This window comes from Cygnus olor, chromosome 1 (genome assembly GCF_009769625.2).
Source record: "Cygnus olor isolate bCygOlo1 chromosome 1, bCygOlo1.pri.v2, whole genome shotgun sequence".
Classification (NCBI taxonomy): Eukaryota; Metazoa; Chordata; class Aves; order Anseriformes; family Anatidae; genus Cygnus; species Cygnus olor.
This window is the reverse complement of record NC_049169.1, coordinates 55,758,037-55,776,618: the sequence shown is the minus strand read 5'-3', so window position 1 is coordinate 55,776,618 and position 18,582 is coordinate 55,758,037. Positions and strand designations below refer to the sequence as shown.

The following is an 18,582-nucleotide window of genomic DNA, read 5'->3' as shown; positions in this document are numbered from 1 at the left end:
TGATTTTGTAGAATTATGGGCATTTATTCTTGAAAACTGATGACTTGCCCGGAGGCTAAATATTTGTTATCTGGAAAAAAAAGACAACATAACATTTTTTTTCTTAAATTAGGTCCTGAAGAGGACAGAAAGTCCTACTGCATTAGCCAAGAAAGGAACAAGGGTGGCTTAAGAGGATCTTGACAGGTTCATGGAGTCACAGCATTTGAAAGCAGAGTCCACATTTGATCACCTATCAACCATTTATCAATAGCTCAGTGATTAAAAACAAAGCTCTTTCACTTCATTAAACACATTCAGTGCCATTTGCTCGACATTCCAAATGGCTGAACTGATGTTCCAATGCAGCCTATTTTTAGTTTTTCTGATTAGTTCATTATTTGGGAAAAGCTACTGACTGTGTATCAGTTGCAGAGATCTAATTCTTCACATGGATCCCAAAGAAGAGTGGTGTTCCACGTGGGTCTTAAGAATTTGTTTGCATATGAGTTCAACCTCCAACCCTGCAGTGGTGCAGCTCAGTGAAGAGATGTTCATGGAGTTTTCCTTTCCTTGAGCCCTTTTTTTTTTATATATTATTTTTATTTCTACTTTTTTATTATAGGGAAGAAGCCATGTAACATATTATACTTTTTTTTTTCTTCAAGAAAACTAAGATCAACAATGACAGAAAATGAGCAGTCTCAGTGAGAATTAAACAAGATACTCAAAATAAGTGATCTCTTGGGTGTCTGAGTAAATTACCACCCCCAGATCAGATTTTTATTTATTTTCAGAACAAACTATTTCTTTGCTGGTAAATCCTGCAGTTTTGTCATGAATCCAATGAATTTTCACTGGTAAGTGACAACCCTAGAGACAGAAGTGGCCATGTATCCCCAGGGCAGCTACCACATGGGCAAAAGCATTCCAGCATTGCCTCTTCAGCAAGCTTCAGCCCTCATATGAAAGGACAGAATCTGCAGGTCACATGGAGATAAGGCTCTGTGTCCTTCAGCCCTGCCTGCTAAAAACGCAAAGGAGAAATCCAGCTGTGATTGTGTCTTCTGGCTCCAGATCTCCAAAGCATTCAGAGACACACTGGGGACCACGTTCCCTTTCAGAATCCCAAATAACACGGTACTCCTCCCAGAGGAACTGAAATGCAATATGGACCATTCATTTCTTTCAGACTACCTGTGGCTACCTAATACAAGAAACAAACCTCCAAGCACACAGTCATGCCTGTTTGGGGATATGGGAATTAGATTGAGAGCTGAGAGAGACTCCTGCTGTAAGTCTCCATGGCACAACATAATGTGACCTCACATGGGTCTTGGAAGCAGCACACCTGAGTAAGCGCTGTGTCCTGACAGCTCTCAGACACGCTGCTAATTTGCCTGTGCAGAGCACCATGCTTGAGTAGCCAGTAGGGCTTGAAATACCTAAGCTAACTTACTTTGAGCTATTCAGGTATCTTTTTCTGGCACTGCCTGGTGCTGGGCAGATGTGTCCTGATCTGCATTATTCTGCTCTCCCTACTCTGGAGAAGGAGATGAAGTCAGGTCTAGGTGTAATAACCTCTTACTGATGTCAAAAACAACAATGCAGAAACTAGTTTTACACCTTTGCTGCATTTTGCTTTGCTGCCTTTCATATGTCTTTTGTCATCTTAGGTTATCACTTCTTTGACGTAGGGATGAGATCTTTTGTGTATGCACAGTGTCTAGCATAAGGTGCTTCCACCATACATGAAGCATGTTGGTGTAGCTGCAATACGCCAGTGGCAATAACAGATGACATGCTCAGAACCCTCTGCTGAAGAGCAGCAGCCAGAGAAAAGCATTAAGTTTTGGTTGCCTTGCTTTACCAAAGATAATCTGGCCAAACCTTAGGCTCTCTGCCACAAAAACTACCCCAGGCCTCCAGAAGTACAAATTCATGTGCTTACAGCTGGGAGACCAGCAGAGAGGCTCAGTGTAGGAGATGTCAATGTCTGCTTGAATTTGCTTACATGGATAAATTTCTTGGCTTCACCAAGAAAGAGCTGGGACAAAACAATTACACTTCAGCTCCTTTGACTCTTCCTCTTGCCAACTCTCCTTTGTTAGTCTTTTATTGCACAGAGCCATGACCAGTGGTCATGCTTTCCACGTTGGTGCAGGTCCGTGGTTGGTTGGTGTGATTGACCCTGCCCTGTCTATGTGTACATAAACCTTCTTTATCCCAAGGGATGGAGCAGGGGAAATAGGGACAAAGGGCTTCACTGCACCACTGAGTCAGTCTGCTCCCAGTAACAACCCAAGCCCCCAGTTTCTGCATAAGGTGGTAAATCCTTTCTGGCGCTGGTGCCTCCACATCCTCACAGTGTTCTTTCTTGTGGTCTTGCTTTGCTCTGAATACTTCCTCCTCACCATTCCTGTAAATGTGGGCCAAGCTGTAATGATGCAGCACACGGAAAAATGCCTTTCTCTTGTGATCTTAGACAGCCCCTAGAATTAATTCCTGGAAAGCTGCTCTTGGCCTTACTGAGATACTCTTTCCTGCGTATGCAGGGACAAAGTGATGAGTGAAGTGGGGAAGAGTGGTGCAATGATTGGGGAAGAGTGCTGCAATGATTACGCAGTCACCTGAAATTTAGGAAAATTGTCAGTCCTAGTTTTTCCTGTGTGCTGTGCTGCTCTTTGCCTTGCATTTCACTCTGCAGGGCAGACATATTAGTTTCTCTGTTTCTCTTTCTCCCAGTAGTGAAATAGCTGCACCACTCTGCTCTTTTTTTTTTTTTCTTTTTTTTTTTTTTTCCTTCAAGACTATGAGGTGCTTGAGTACAGTTGCAATGGATGTGTCTTAGCTAGAGGACACTGTGAAACCTTCTGCTCCATTAATCCCAAGCCTGTCCACAGCTGCTATGTTACCCCAAACCCTTACATTTCAAGACAAACCCTGCAATCCTCTCTGGTTTCCTTCCAAGCCTCCCATTGTCTTTCTCTGTGAACTTTCTCTTCCTTGAAAGGAATACATGGCTCCTACTTTCAGAGACACGAAGAGAGCAGGAGAGATGTAAACATGCTCATTTCTACAAGAGTTAGGGTTTAGCCCAATGTGAAATCCCTCCCAGCCCAGAAGATAAGAAGAATCCTGGCTCTGGTTATTTTTTTGAGGGAGCTGCTTCATGTCTCCACTTCTGTTGTTTTACAGGTCAACTTACAACTTCGCTTTGTGCTGGGTACAGGCAGACTCCAGGCTCCAGGCAGGCAAATCATTTAGGGAGTTTCTGGGACAGAGGCTTCTACACCAAACCATAGCACCCCTCATCCTGAAAGCACGCACTGCAGGGGTGATTTGAAACCAGCTGGAGGAGATAGGAGCCCAGAGTTGGCTACTCCTGGACATTTCCTCTCCCCTGGGCTGCATTTCCACAGTGCATTGGAAATCGGTGTCTCACTCAGCTGTTTCCTCTGAACATCAGCTCTGCTTTCTGTCCCCCAAATAACCTAAACCACCTTCTTCACCCTGCCTACAATGTTCCCACTGTCTGTGTCGAAGAGTGAACTCCCAAACACAGGAAAACCATCCATCCTCCAGTCATGTCATTTAATAAAGCTTTCTTCAAACTATTCCCTGTACTTTATTTTACCTTTCAAGCACTATTCATTACTCTGTGAATATTTGATTTCTGCCTCCCCTCCTTCATGCAGGATGACATTCTTTTCTGCTTGAGTCCTTTCAGGCACTGCCGATCTTGAAGCTCCCCAATTACAACCACTTTTCTTGTGCTGGTGACACCTTAAGAGACAACAGCAGCTGCCTATAAAGGGCCTCTGCCATCTGTTTCCTCTGCCACTTCTCTGAGACAGCTCTAGCTATATACAGAAAAATATTTATCACAGTTCATTCATTCTCTCACTCAAAAATGAGCAAGAGAAAAATGTCTTCTTTCATGATTTTGCCACTGCCCTTCAAAAAACCATGACCCTCAGCCTAAGGAAAAGGGCAATGCTTGAATCTAAAAAGAAGCAGCAGAAATTCTTGATGATTGATCCCTTGGGACCCTGTGCTCTGAAGGCAATTCTGAGGGGTGTCTGCATTCAGAAATGACTCCTCAGGGCTCTCTGAAAGGCGAAAGTCAGAGCCAGGACACTTCGTCTCAGCCACCAAGCTTTCTAAGTGACCGCATCTGAAAGGAGATGTACATATGTGCATACACACATGCGCGTGTTTAGTTTCAACCCATTTTCACTACATCTCCACAGAGGCTGAATGGGATGGGATCGGGGGTAGTTCCTACCCAGGACTGAGGGATAGAAATGTAGAGGGAAGAGAAGAAAAAGGGGATAAAATGGCAGACCCGAGAACTAAAGTGGAGAAAAAAGGAAGAAAAGAAGAAGCAGTGAATTCTGAAGGGGCCTGGTGGAAGGAGTATAGAAAAAAAAAAGAAACTGGAAAGTACGAGGCAATATCTTCATGAGGAAATAAAGCCCCCAGAACAGGCTCTCAGAAATGCACTAGTTGCAGTGGACAGCCCACAGCTAGGTTGCAGGAGTCAGCAAACAGGGTTGGATGAAAAGTGTTTTGAGTGACAATGCTCAGTCTATGATACTGAATGAACATGACCATAAACCTGGGAATTATTCAGTGTTCAAGTGTGATCCATAGCACTGCAGCTACACTGCTGGTATAAACAAGACCTGAAGGAAGAGGGAAGTTCTCTGAGTGATAGCAAATTTAAGAATGAAATGTAGTTATGAAGCAGTGGGAGGAGAAAAATAAAACAGGCACTAAAAAAAAAATCATGTTCAGGGGGAGAATGAAAACTGAGAAATAGGAAGAGAAAAATCAGAAACATAGAAAATCCAGGGGACGGAGGTGGATAGTGTTATTCTTTATTTGACAGAATGTATACTTTATACAACAAGCTAAATCAGAAATTTATAGTTGTTCTGCTTCTAGCAAAAACACACATCAGAGGAATTCTTACCCATGGATAGGATGGCACTGCATTCTCAAGTTTTTGTATACCATCCTCATTTTCTGTTTTTCAAAGATAGCAGGTAGAAGTATATGCTCTGGGGGAATAGGAGGTGTAGGATAAAGTCCATATGCTTCTCTGGGGAGTTATAGATTTGATAGGAAGCTGGTATAAAAACTTCAGCAGCCTGTGCCACAGAAACAGAAGTGGATTTCACCTGTCCTGCAGGGCTTGTTACGGAAACTGATTGTGTAGTTGGGAATTTTATGAGGGAGGTTTTCTGTAACACAAAGGGGATAAATGGGGCTGGGAGACAGAAAGCTGCCAGTAAATGGAAGAGATCTGGTGAAAGACAGAAATGCAGAAGGAAGAACAAGAGAAAGTTGAATGTCAGGGGGTGCACGGTCCCCTCTGCTATTTCACACTTCCACCAACCCAAGGTGAGGAGCCCATAAAAGGCCTTTTCCCCCACAGGGAGGGATGCCAACTCAAATTTTTCTAGCAAGGATGAAAAACGATGAAAATGGAAATAATTTTTAAAAAGGGACTGCTGGACAGCAGAACAGCTGGCATAAATGAGTGCAGAATGTCATCGGCTTTGGGGCTGTCGCACCCCCACACTGGAGGTGAATCGAGCCCCTGGGTTTTCGGGTACGGCACTGGTGAAGCAGGGCACACTGTGACCTTTGGGGGCACAGCTGTTTAAAGCAGGCACAGCCCTTTCTCATCCTGATCCTCCTCTTGCCTGCATGGACTGTGAAAGCAACACAGCTCCATCCAAGCCACTGAGGTTACACCGGAGCAAACGAGGGGAGAATAGGGCCTTTATCCGCTGTGCATAGAAACACTACAGTGCTGTACGTCATCAGATGACAGTTCAGTAATCATTTCCACAGATGCAAGAGGAAAGAGACAACCTCGTTTCTAATTTAGTCATGATAGCATCAAAGAGACCCAAAGCCTATTGCTTTCTGGGAAGCAGGGACTTCAACAATAATAATTCTTTGCACATATATAGCACCTTCACTGCTAACTACTTGCTTTATACCCTGGGGTGTGAAGAAAAAGGACTCCACTTAATTCCATATGCTCTTAATTGCTCTGTATCCCAGATCCTTCCTAGCAAAATATGATAGAAATACCTAAACTCATAGTTAATTTGTCAAATTAGGGCAGTCATTGACACCAGCAGAAACGCAGGCCTAGTTTGCACCTTATGCTGCAGCTGCATAGCATAGCATCTAGAAACAAAAGAAATGCCAGACTAAGTAAATCTGAGCTCCGTTTAATCCCTGACAAATGTTTCGGGGAAGAGGCAAGAAGCACATGGCAGTCAGATAGGGGATAGGCTGTCCTTGTGAAATGTTATCCTAGTTTTTATGGAGCCTGGCTTAATTGCCGAATTACGAAACACCCAAAACGCTGTTCACATCCATTATGAGGACGCTTAATTTTCGTGAACTCTGTTGTAAATGCCCACTTGCTTGCTAAATGTGGTTAAAATCTTGGCCACAGGAGCTCTGGTGGCAATGAGATCCACAGCCCTGATACGCATCAAATGAGAAAGCTTTAACTGGGTCTCCGGTGACTCACGTCAGGTCCTCTTGTCTCTGTGTTACAAAATGGGGAAATCAAGAACTACTGATCCATCTTCTCTAGCCCATTCATTATTCAACACAATCCAATTGCTTTCCCGCTCATTCACCTCCTTTCCCAGGCAAACACATCTAGTATTTCAGGCTGTCCTCATACACACGTTCTTTCTTACTCCTCCTTGTCCCTGTCCCCCTTTTATGAACCCTCTTCCGGCTTTGCATTCCCCCCCCCCTTGGACAGCCCTTCCTCCTTGTGCTCTCTGTTATCCCCCTGCTCTACTCCTGCTGCCTGGGGAGTTGCTGCTGGTGGGTTTTCTGCCTGCAGCCATGCTCTGCCCTGGGCCACTGACAGCAGTATTCCCATTTCTGGGATCCGAGGAGCTGCTGCAGTTCATTTAGAGCCCTGCACGCCTCACAGCCCCCCTTTTCCCACCAGCCAGCAGCATCCTCAACCTGGTTCGCTGAGATTCATTCACCTAGCCATTGAGTCTGACTTTGGAGACCCCAGCCCCATTCCCCTCACCTCCTTGGGTGATCCTGAGGCTCTCAGAGAAAATCCTCCCCCTGTAAACAGCTTGCAAAGGATGACTGTTTGCTGAGACACTGCTTGCTGACAACCAGAGATCCCTCCCTGTAGTGCACAACAATGGCCCCAGGGCGACGGCTACAGAGACCCCGATTTTCCCTTTGGACCCCAGCCTGATTCGTGTCTGAGGGCTGCCAGGGAGGGTATTTAGGGCTGCCGGGAGCTCCTTCCAGCCCAATTGCTGGCTGCATGCAGATGAGCCAGCTCATCAGCTGCGCTGCCAGTGAGCCCTCTGGCCACGGGAGGTTGGAGGCAGCAAAGTGGAGGGATGTTGGCTTGACCAAAAGGCAACTAGCAATGAGGGGAGCAGAAGGGGGGGCCTGTGTCTCATCCCCCATCTCAGGGGGAGCTGTGGTGCCCTGTGGTGAGAGCAGACAGCAACAGCAACCAGCGTCATAGGCTGCTTTGAGGAGGGGGGCCACGGGCCAGAGAAAGGAGGAGGGGGACATCCATCATGAGGGGCTGCAGGAGGGTTGCCTTAGAAAGGAGCTCCAAAAGGATGGGGTCGTCAGCTGGGGGAATGACTGTGTGTGAGATGGGGGACAGCCAGGGGGGTATGACGGCAGAGAGAAGAGGAAAGAGGACAGACAGATGAGATGGCAGGAGCAAAGGGGACAGAGGAAAGCAAGGACAAGATACTGTAACAGAGGAAAGAGCAAGGGGGATGGGCCTCGGAGAACTTGGTATCAGGGAGAAATAATGAAGAGGAAGCTGCCTCTGAGAGAGAGCACAGAAGAGATGTGAAGATGAAAGAGAAAAATAAAGAGGAAAAACAGGGGAGGGAAACAAGAACAAATTAAAATGGAGATGGATAGAATGAGTCAAAGATGGAGGGCGAGGAAAGATCTGGGGTCAGGCAGGCAAGGGAAAAATAACTTTGGGGTGCGTTGCATTTGCGGTCTGTTCCATGCGTCCCCGACCCCTTCCATGCTCTGCATTTCCCCCGCAGGGCAGCTGCAGCCCTGGGGCTGGGAGCCCTGCTGGTGACACTTCCTCTGTCAGGAGACCCCGTCCCTCTCCGAGAGCCCCTGCAAGGGGTATGCAGCAGCACGTCCCCACAGCCAGCGCGATATGGAAGGGGGAAGCGGCGCAGAACGGAGCTGCGAGGGCTCCCCCTGGGATAAAAAGGGTATGCTTGGTTGGGAATCCTGCTCTTAAAACAGGGGCAGGGTGCAGAGCCATCCGGCAGCCTGAAATGTTCCCCACTCCCCCTGGCAACCTCCTCGCTCTGCTTTTAAATTAGATAAATATGGAGATGCTGCTGGCGAACCTCGGCAGCCCTCCTCCCCCAAACTCCTGATGAGGTGGCACCAAACCGCAGCCAAGAGAGACAGGGGCTAGGGGGCCTGTGAGGGGAACGGGATGGGTTAAAATGGAAACATGGGATAGGAATAGCTCCTGGTCTCCCTGGCAAGGAGACATTTGTTCTATCTCTGTGTAATTTCTTTATACATTACTGCTGCCACACTGCATCTCCATGTCCCTCCCACTGCATTTCACTCTCACTCTCTTCAGCGAGGCAATTTCTGGTGCATTTCAGGACAATATTAACCCATTCCTCTTTCTCTGTCAGTAGGAAGATTCAGAATTTAAAAGCAATTTAGAAGTCACTTCTAGCAACTGACTGGTGAGAAACAGCTTCTGCTTGTCAAATCTTACAGATGAAGCGAGCTTGCAGGTCTCAGCCCGTCAAATCCCTGGCTCCCCACTGATGTACAGCCAGGTGTGAATTTAAGCTGAGAGGAGAACCAAACCCACCCATTGTCTGAGATCCCAGGTACTTCCCCCTCACCACCTGCCACCCCACTTTTGGAAATCCTCTGCCTTCTTCATGCCAGGCCCGTGCAGCTGTGCGTCCTCCTGCTCCCCAGCAGATGCAATAGCGGCAGCAGTCAGCGCTGCGCTGGGCCATTGCCTCCTGCTGCATCTCAGGGCCGTGCTGTGGGCTGCTCCTGCACCACCAAGACGTGGAGACCCTCACTTAAGCTACTGCTATTTCCACTGCATCCTCAGAAAAGCCCCTGACATATGATATAAAGAGTTGGGGGAAAGGACCCCGGCGGATTTGTGGATGCTTATAAGTAGGACGGTGGGCAGTTCTGCAGGGCGGAACTGGGGACGCTGACAGAAACAAAGGGTAAAAGAAAGATAAGAAGGGAGACAAGGAAAAAATGCTCGTAAGATCATGCAAAAAGAAAAAGTGGCTCAGAAGCAGCCAGGGATGGGAGAAGGCAGCGCGGGGAAGAGACGCAGTGCCAGGATTGTGTCCAGTGCCTGTGCCTTGCCTCGCTTTGCCATCAGCTCTTCGTTTTTGCAAACACTGAAACTGCACTTAACTCTCATGCGTTGTTCAGATGTAACAAGCTGGAAAGGGAACAGATCAGCTCATTAATTTTCCTTGGGAAGGGTCTCTAGGCAGGAATTATTTTCTGCACCAACATCCATTCAATTACTTGCCTTCACACCAGTCAGATCTACAGGGATGTCTAACCCCATGCGCATCACTCATGCCTGCCTGCCCTGGACTCCTCTCTCCCTCCTTCTTAGTATAAAAGCCTCCCAGACCTATCCCTTTCCTAATAATAATGACAACATGACAAAACCAATAACCTGCAGATATAAAATACATTTCATTTACTTGCTTCATAAGACCCCGATAAGGCATCGTCACTCACTTTTTGAGATCCTGTAGGAGATCTACAGGAGCTAATGAAAGAATTAGACAAGGCATCACTCATAATAAAAAAAGTGTTTTAAAAGCATTTGGTGCCAAGGAGGAATTAGGCTGGAAGATCCGCAGCCATTTCAAAGTTGTAAGAGGTGCAGCATCCATACGTGGCATGAGCTTGCAGATCTCAGCTGCTGGGTGTATGTGCGTGCGCTGTGCATATGCAGTCAGGGGTCTGAGAAAGGCAGTCGCTCTGCCATTTTTCTTGAAGGGCAAAGACTTTTGAATGGCCCAGGGACGCATTTAGGCAACCCCAAAGCCTGAGAAAGAATTATCTGAAGGAAGATTAGGAAAGGAATAGGAAATGTAGTCTGCAGTAATGTGAACAACCACCATCTTTCTGCTCCAGCCTCAGCACTGAACAGGGGCTCCCTTTAGGACTCAGGAAAGAGGGCAGAGTAATCCCAGTGGAGGAGGAACTCCCAAAATGACACTGCTGTTTGGAGCAATGCAAAGATCTGAAAATACTGACTGAAAGTGTTGAATGACCAAACAGAGGGGAACCCTGAAACTGAAAGCCCAGGAACCTAATTCTTTGACGGGAACTCACATTGTGATTGCGGTGTATCTGTGTGCACAGCCTGAGCTCCCACATTCCTCTTTTGCTATTGGGCACCTTGGCCAAGAAGAGAAAAGACAATCTACCACTGCGTTTTGAACACAAGGAGTCCACCATTTCTGACAGCCTACAGTGCTGGCTAGTGCCAGCATTCCCCCACATGCCCCAGAATGAAGGCAACCTCATCAGAGGCTTCCTACCATTAGCAGAGGAATGTTTTGGCTACTTCTTTGATTATTTTATCATTAAAAATCCTCCTGCCCTCCTCTGCACTGCCACCCCTCACCCTATGGGCCTGCCCTGATGCCCCCCCACCCCTAGGCATCTTTTCTGTTCCACACCCTTTGCCAGCCGCCTTTGCCACACTGTGGGCAGGGTGAGTGTGAGCAGAGCCCACGGCTTTGGCCAATTTCTCAGCCTCCTGGGAAGAAGCCCTTCCCTTCACAGACCTGTCCACCCCCTGCACCATGGGGACAAGGAGCCCAGCTTGGAGCTTTCAGTGGGGAGGGCGAGTGACCCAGGGACACCTTTTCTAATTCCTTCTGCTGAGAAGGAAGCTAACTTCTGGCTGATCAGTCACAACAGCAAGAGTCTTGCTGTCCAGGGCCTGCTCCTGGCTGCCCACTGGGGATATTTGGCTGTGTTGTCCTGGAAGCAAGGGGGTGCCAGGGCTGTGCTGCCCCACAGGGCACAGCCGTGGCCTGGTCCTGCTCGGTGTGTGGCCATGGGGCTGCTTCTGCATCCTGTGGAGATGTTTTGCTACTTTGCTCATACCGAAGTTTTGGTGCAACCTGTGCCCTCAGGTTAGGGATGCCCTGGCTCAGAGCAGGGCTTGCTCCTGAATGGTTCCTTGCACCCTCCAGCCCTGCTTGCTGCTCCTGCCCCATGTCGCATGGCAAGGGCTCAACCCTTGCATGGCAGGGGCAAGAGAGCATCCCATGGGGGTACACAGCTTGCTCTCAGGCTGCCTTTTGTAGCCCTCGTGCAGGGTTTCAGTGTGAGCCATGACAGCACAGGCAGGGGACAGGGCTGGCAGTGGGGGGGGCCGGGGGCACTTCTGAGCTTTTAATTGGAAACATCCAGGCGCCTTCCCCTGCCACACAAACCACTTCTGCAGGGCGCCTGTGGGGTCCTGTCAGATGTAAAGGCGAAGGAGCCTAAAGCTCCTCCGATCTGACAAACCTCACCCGCCCCTTCCTCCTCCCCCTCAGACCGCGTCCCTCTGGATCTGGCTCTGTGGGCACATAGACATGATCTGAATTCACTGCCTCTCCCAGCCGGGGTCCTCATACCTCTTGTCTCCACCCCAGCCTTCCTTCGCCCTCCGGCTCGGGGACACAGCTCAGGAAGAGAGTTCTTCCCCGCAGCCTCCCTCCCTCCCTGCATGGCTTCGCATTTGGGCTTGCTTTTTTTTTTTTTTTTTTTTTTCTTCCCTCTCTCATTAATTTTTAATTAAGGAGATGTCTTTTTCCCTGGTTGTAATGAATAGCTGTGTGAAAGGCTTTTCATTCTTTATTAATATATATCTCTATATATTTATCTATTTGGAGGAAAAGTGTGTGTGAGTGAGTGTGTTTAAAACATCCCCCATTAATTTACTGCTATTGATTTTCTGGCGTGGAGACAGCATATAGTATTCAGCATAGAGCTCCTCTGCAGGATATGTTAAAAGGCAGCAGTTTGGGTTGACAAAGGGCACTAAATGCAGTATGCGTCAAATAGACCATCGCTCAATGAAGTCACTTAGCTATTCAAAACATGTCCAGCCATCACTCAACCGTTTGCACCAAGAACAGGGGGGAAATTCGCGCTTCTTCCCGGACACAACCATTTCTAAACAGCGGCTTTAGCTTGCTTTGGTGAGAGACATTAGGACATACACAGTTTATTCTCCCCTCCCCCCTGCCTTCCATCTCCCAGTGCCGGTCTTTGAAAATCCGTCCTGCGGTACCCACTTCCCCTTTTCTCCCATCGGGGAGCTCCAGGCACACCCAGCTCTGGTGGACACCGGCAGACACATACGTTATCTGTGGATGTCCATAAACCCCCGGCAGCCCACCCTCCAGCTGGGAGCTGATTCATAAGCAGGGGTTTTACAATGGGCTGTAATATGCGCTCTTGCTCTCGCTCTCTCCTCGCTACGTGTGTAACATAAACCATGCGTTTCCATCAGTTGCCCCTATCCCTCCAGCACCGGCTGAAGACCACCTCCCCAGCCCACACGTACGCCAATAGCAGTACGGAGCAACACATATTTAAAAGCGAATCACTGGCTCCTCTCTTCTTTCCCCCTCCCTTAGGAACGTCTGATTCCAGAAGTTGGCTGCGGCGGTCTCTCTTCTGCCATCAGACATGTCACTGAGTTGCTGTTCAGTTTCTCCACATCAGACTTAGGCTGATTTTTCTATTCAGGCACTTGTTTATTTTAAGCCTTTACCATAAACCTTAAAGAAAAGCCCAAAACAAAAAAACCACCCCCAACAACAAACGAACGGGGGAAAATTCCCAGCCCCCAAACAAACCAATCAGCCGCCAAATAGACCCCTCTGCACCCAACCCAGTGAGATGTGGTTGCTTACAGACATTACGAAATGCTCTGAACTCTGCTCAAGATGACTGGAATCGTCAGATTTACCATGTGAGGCATTTTGGACATAACAGGGTTGTTTCCATTTCACTCTTTTTCCCTCCTAAAGTGAACTAATAATTGTATCCAAATTGCTTTCCAGTCACCCTCTCCCCACATTGCCTCTCACTCCCAGTCTTGTCTTTGCAAATAAGCTGTTTGCAAAGAGACAAATGATTTCACTCTGTGGTTGCAGCCGGAGCACAACAATAATACAGCATTTTGGCATTGCTTTCCCAGGCAATACAAACAATCTGAAGACAGGCAGACCACAAGGTTGCCTTCCGAAAGGGTCTCTTGGTGTTTTTGTAACACACACATCATTCCCATCAGAGGGGGGAAGTGAATTTTTGGGGAGGGTGTGCGGGGGAGGGTGAGGAAGAGGAAGGGAGAAGGGAACAGAGCAAATAATAATTTTCCTGTCTTCTTGCCTCCATGCCCTGAGTAACTGAGCCCACCACTCTCAGTCGTGAAGGGAATGAAGTGAGAAAATGGTGGAATGCAAAGGGATTTATTGGGGGGGGGGGGGGGGGGGGGGCATGGGGTAGTGGGATAGGAAAGTGGGGGGGGGTGTTGGAGATCCAGAATCAAATACCTTCCAGGCAGCAGGTTCTCCATAATCCAGAATGGGTCATGACTTCCTCGTTCTTTTTGCTGGTTTCGTTCTCACTGACAGTTTTAGTCTTGCAAACCCCTCTGGAGTAAAGCCAGTAGTCGGTCCCCACAGCTATGGTCATCAGGCTGAAGGCAGCGAAAGCACCAACGGTGGTTAAAAGCATCTGAACACCTCTGTCAAAGAGCCCCATAATTCTTCATTATACAAATACCCAACCGCCTTCTGATTCTTGGGGTGTGTGTGTTTAATAAAATAAAAGAATAATAATTCCGACTAATAATATAATGGGTATATATATAGAGAGAGATATCAAAAAAGGGAGGTAAGAAAGCCCACGGAAAAGAGTGTAAATTAGAAAGACCACACGGGAAGAGGCTTGCCTTTTAAATCGGAAACGTTCTGGTTGAAATATAAAAAAAAGGAAAAAGGAAAAAGAAAAAAAAAAAAGAGAGAGAAAAGAACCAAGAAAAAATAAAGAAACAAATAAAGAGAGAACCCCCCCCAAAACGAGACGCCTTAATCCCTTTTTCTAAAATTCTGGTCTCCAGTTTCCATATGTAATGGCTAATTTGGAGATGGCTTCCACAGTGAACAGGGGAGCAGCAGCAGCATCCTCAACACAATCTCTCATTATCTGGACCTAGACAGTTAGAGACTGTAAGAGCAGAGATGCAACCTTCAGTCTTCTTGCTTAGCTCTGCAGCCTGCGCCATGAAAATCCTTTTCCTTCCCAGTTATCTTCCTTGGGTTTTTATTTTTTTTTTCCCGGCAGCGGCAGTCGCTCCAATCCTCTCTCACTTTTTCTCGCTCGCTTCTCCTTCCTTTCGCTCGCTCCTACCACCAAGCCAGACTGCCCAGTATACTGTAAGCCCTTGATTTCAGCTGAACAGGTGCCGAGGTCTCGCCTCCCATGGCTTTTCCGCACAGCCGCGGCGCTCGCTCCCGGCGGAGGTGGGCGAGGAGAGAGGGGGGCTCCTGGGGGTGGCGATGGGGAGGGAGGCGGGGGACAGGCGCGGCGCCCCTCCCGGACGGGGGTCTCGGAGCTGCGCCCGGCTGCGGCACCCCCTGCCCCGCGGCGTCCCCCCGGCGGCTCCCGGGCCCGCTACTGCATCAAGGCGGCGGCGGCGGCGGCGGCGGCCGGAGGTGCTGAAGGACAGCTCCCCGGCCGGCGGGGCGGGCGGAGCGCAGCGGGGCGCCGGGCGCCGCAGGGCAGCTCGCCGGGCGGCGGTGCCGGAGGAGCTTTCCGCGGTGCTGCAGGACAGACCCCCCCCGCCCGCCCTGCCCGCCGCGCCGCCCGCCCTGCCCGCGCCACAGCATCCGCGGGCGGCGGCCGCCCTCCTCCGCTCTGCGCGGGCAGGCGGGCGGGCGGGCGGGCAGGGAGGGGCGGAGGGGGCAGCCCTAAACACCCCCCCCCCCCCCCTTCTCCGCTGCCTTTCCCCGCCGCTGCCAGCCCCGGGCAGGGCCGCTCCCCCCGGCTGCCGGAGCCCGGAGGAAGGCGTATCTGGCTGGGGCTCTCCCTCTTTTCTCGCTTTCTACCTTTCGCTCCCACCCGCTCCCCCCCGCCGCCCCCCGGCCCGGCTGCCTTCGCATCCCCGCCGTTAAGCGCCCGGAGCTGCGAGCGCAACCCGCGCGCCGCACTGAGACCCGCACAAAACTTCAGTCAGACGTTCCTCTCCCCAGGAGACAGGGGAAATGTAACGTGGAAGGGTAATTTAGAAATAAGCATCTATTTCCCTTATTTTTGCTGTCGCTATTATTTTTAAGTGCTTGCTCTTCACTCTTCTCGGGTTCGCTGCAAGTTGCATATGTTTTTGGTGTTGCTTGTTTTCCGTCCCTCTGTCTCCCCCTGACCAGTGCTGTGTGAATCCCTGCGTTCTGACTTTCTCTTTGTAGCTTTCTGTGAAATCCCGAAGCCTGCTCCAAGAAGCAGACATTTTGGGAAGATTCTTCACGAGAAAGGGCGATTTCTTATTATTAGTATGATTTTGTTAAGGAAAGGAACCACCAAACCGAATTCCTTCCCCCTCAACCCTCAGAAAGCAACCCGCCTTTCAGTCCTCATTTCACACAGAAAGATGCATGAGCTGTATGAAGGCAGACTGAAATCTATCGCTGCTTTAACTTTCCTATGTCAGATGCATCCTGATAGTACTGAGAACGTATGCAAAATTGTGCAATGCTAACATCTAAGTATGTCATAATCCTCTCTCCCTTCCTCAGCAGTATCATTACACCAGGTTAATTACATTAGTCACCTCCTGGTTCTATACATGTAGCTGCTCATTAATGTAACAATCATAAAGAAAAGAAATTATCTAATTCTCGATGCTGCCGATTTTCTTTCTCTCTGATCGGATTCATTGTTCAGTGAACAAGAGACCAGAAGGGCTGCTTTAGGTTCACTGCTGTTTGGAGGGGGAGAAGGGGGAGAAGAGCTGAGGGGAGGGGTTGCTGGGAAGTTGAACCAGTTGGAGGGCTTCAGCTATGGTGTAATTTCATAACTCCATTTCTCTCTTCTCCCTTCTTCCTCTCTGGGTGCAGCCTGGGACTGCCCTTTCAGGACAGTCTCCCCCAGGACTGTCGGACATGAAAGGCTCTATAGCAAGCAGCGGGTGGTGAGCAGCAGCGAGGGCACTGCCCTACAGACAGCAAAGCATTTCCCCCATTTGGAGGGCTCTGACCAGACTGCCCTCGCAGCTGAGACCAAGGTGGGGTGTTTACCAGCAAGCACTCATGGTGTGTGGCATCAGCCATATGCAGATTGCCACTAGCAGGCAGGAAATATCCTAGGGGAGGCAGGAGAAGGGATGCGGTGAAGGGGGGAGGTGATGGTGCAGCTTGAGCCCACTGACACATTTCTGGTGGAAAAAGACAGTCCCTAGCCTCATCTGGAGGACTCCTGGCCTTCTCCTCTCTCACACAAAGCAGGGGTTTCTTTCTGCACTCATGGAGCTGCCAAAGAGCTGAGGATGGACATGGACATCCCTTTAGCACTCTGAGTATGGCCTGCTGGAACACTGGGGAGTATGGCAGCTGTGGGCAGGCTCTCTGGACTGTTGGCCTTGGTTTAAACAAATTTAGAGGTGAAGAGACGTGGAGAATTCCCCTAAACTGATGGGAGATTATGGCTCTGCAGAGCCTGCATCCTAGGACCTCTCCTCCCCTTCTGAAAGCTTTCCACTGACAGAGGGAAGGCATAAGGGAGGAATGAGTCATTCTGGGGGCTCTGGGCTCTTTTTGTGTTGGTGGTCATTCCTCTCCAAGCCCACCCCAGCATTCAAGTCTTCTCATTCTTCAAAAGAAGGTAGAAAAACTGGGCCAGAAGCCTGGAAGACTCCAAGGAAGAAAAACTTCAGCAGACTATGCTGGCACTAAAATCCATCAAGCACCAACATCGCCATGTATGGAAGGGAAAGGCATACTGGAAATCTCTGGAGCTCATAGCTCCAGGGAAAGTGGGCTCCTCAGTTACTCTGTGCTCTTAAAAAAGCGCAACACAGCTCTTCTAGTAATGTCACACAAGCAACCTGGGTGGAGTGAGTGGAAGCAGGAAGAGCTCAGGCCCTCTGAAAGCTCGCTTGTCCTTACACAACAGGGTCATTCAAAGAGGAGAGGGAGAGAAGGTGCGATGCTGTTTTTTTCACTTAAGGCTCTCCTGTGTGGCTAAGCGTTCATTTTGTTGTGACAAATTGGAATGCGCCTGTGGATCAGGGTGTGCCAGGCTGCACAAATGGGGTTGAGGAGCTTGCTTCTGCTGGTATGAATCTAGTGAGACAAGTATGGTGAGCGAGCAGTCACTGCAGAGGTTGTAGGCTGCTGTTCACAGGGCACCCCAACACAGTGAGAAAATAATAATTTCATCTATAACAAGAAAAATGCTGCTGAAATAGCTAGATTACATATCTTTAAATTTGACTAATCCAGTCAGGTTTCAGAGGATGAAACAGAAGCTGGACCAAAACAGAGATTCTCAAACCAACCTGTGACTGTTGCCTTTATTACATATTTCTACAGATTTGACAAGTTTAACTTCAAATGGCTGCAGCAACAGGGCAGGGGCACATTTTCCCCAGAGAAACTGTCAGTACAAAAAGGTCAGGCCTGCAGAGTACTGAGTTCTTTAATCTCTGGCTAAGAGGAAGGAGACCTATGATGGTTCAGTATGTCTCAAGATCAGGACTAAAGGGGGCTTCCTGCCTTACACTTCCCAAATTCCAGAAATAATTCCTGATATCCTACTTATATGCTCTTAGACCATTCACAATAATCCCTCTACAGTTCCAAATGCCACGGGAGAAGAATGGAACAAAGGCAATGCAAATGCCAGAATGTCCTGTGCAACTGCTTGTGCTGTGGCTAGATGCTGTGCTGAGATTTCGTCTTTCCTACAAAGAATCATTAAAAATGATAATACAAAATGAGAATACAGACTGAAAACACTGTGGCAGATTTTTACAACAGTCGCATCTTACTGAATAGTGCAAAACAGAATGACATCTATAGAAGAGTAAGGAGAGAGAAATTAATAGTCTGGAGGAAATAGAGAGATTTTAAATTACATTTTAAATTACTTGAAATGAGAAGCTGATGAGACAGGGAGCCGCAGGAAGTCTGCTTCCAATGGCAAACCAAGAGTGCTGCTATTTGTGGAGAGAAGGGGCAGTGCTGTAGGAAAGAAAGGGGCACGAGAAAGATGCAGGAAGGGAGATGAAGGGCATGAAGTCGGAAGCAGCTCCATGGGATGGTAATGGAACTGAATAGAGTATTTGTGCACTGAGTGCTGCAGTGGGGCTTTTCAGCTCGTAGGAGAAAAATCAGACAGTGATCTGGTATCTAGGAATCTTCATACTGGGCAGGCCATCTCAGAAGGAGCTGCTGTAATGAGATGTAAAAGAGATGGAGTTGATGCAGCTGTTCTGCAGGC

At 48.7% G+C, this 18,582-nt stretch overlaps 1 protein-coding gene across 2 annotated transcripts in view; it reads right to left on the bottom strand.

Moving 5' to 3' along the window:
• Positions 1–14,737, bottom strand: part of CACNG2 (calcium voltage-gated channel auxiliary subunit gamma 2) — a 48,628-nt gene extending 33,891 nt beyond the window's left edge. The window contains exons 1-2 of one of the 2 annotated variants that reach the window (XM_040544849.1): positions 14,335–14,737; positions 13,638–13,783 (exon numbers count right to left, since the gene is read on the bottom strand). In XM_040544849.1, coding sequence (XP_040400783.1) covers positions 13,638–13,779 — 142 coding nt within the window. In that variant the 5' untranslated portion in view covers positions 13,780–13,783; positions 14,335–14,737. Of the gene's footprint in view, positions 1–13,637 lie in introns of both variants that reach the window. The other variant, XM_040544847.1, reaches the window with a different exon arrangement.
• Between the last annotated feature and the right edge of the window lie 3,845 nt (positions 14,738–18,582).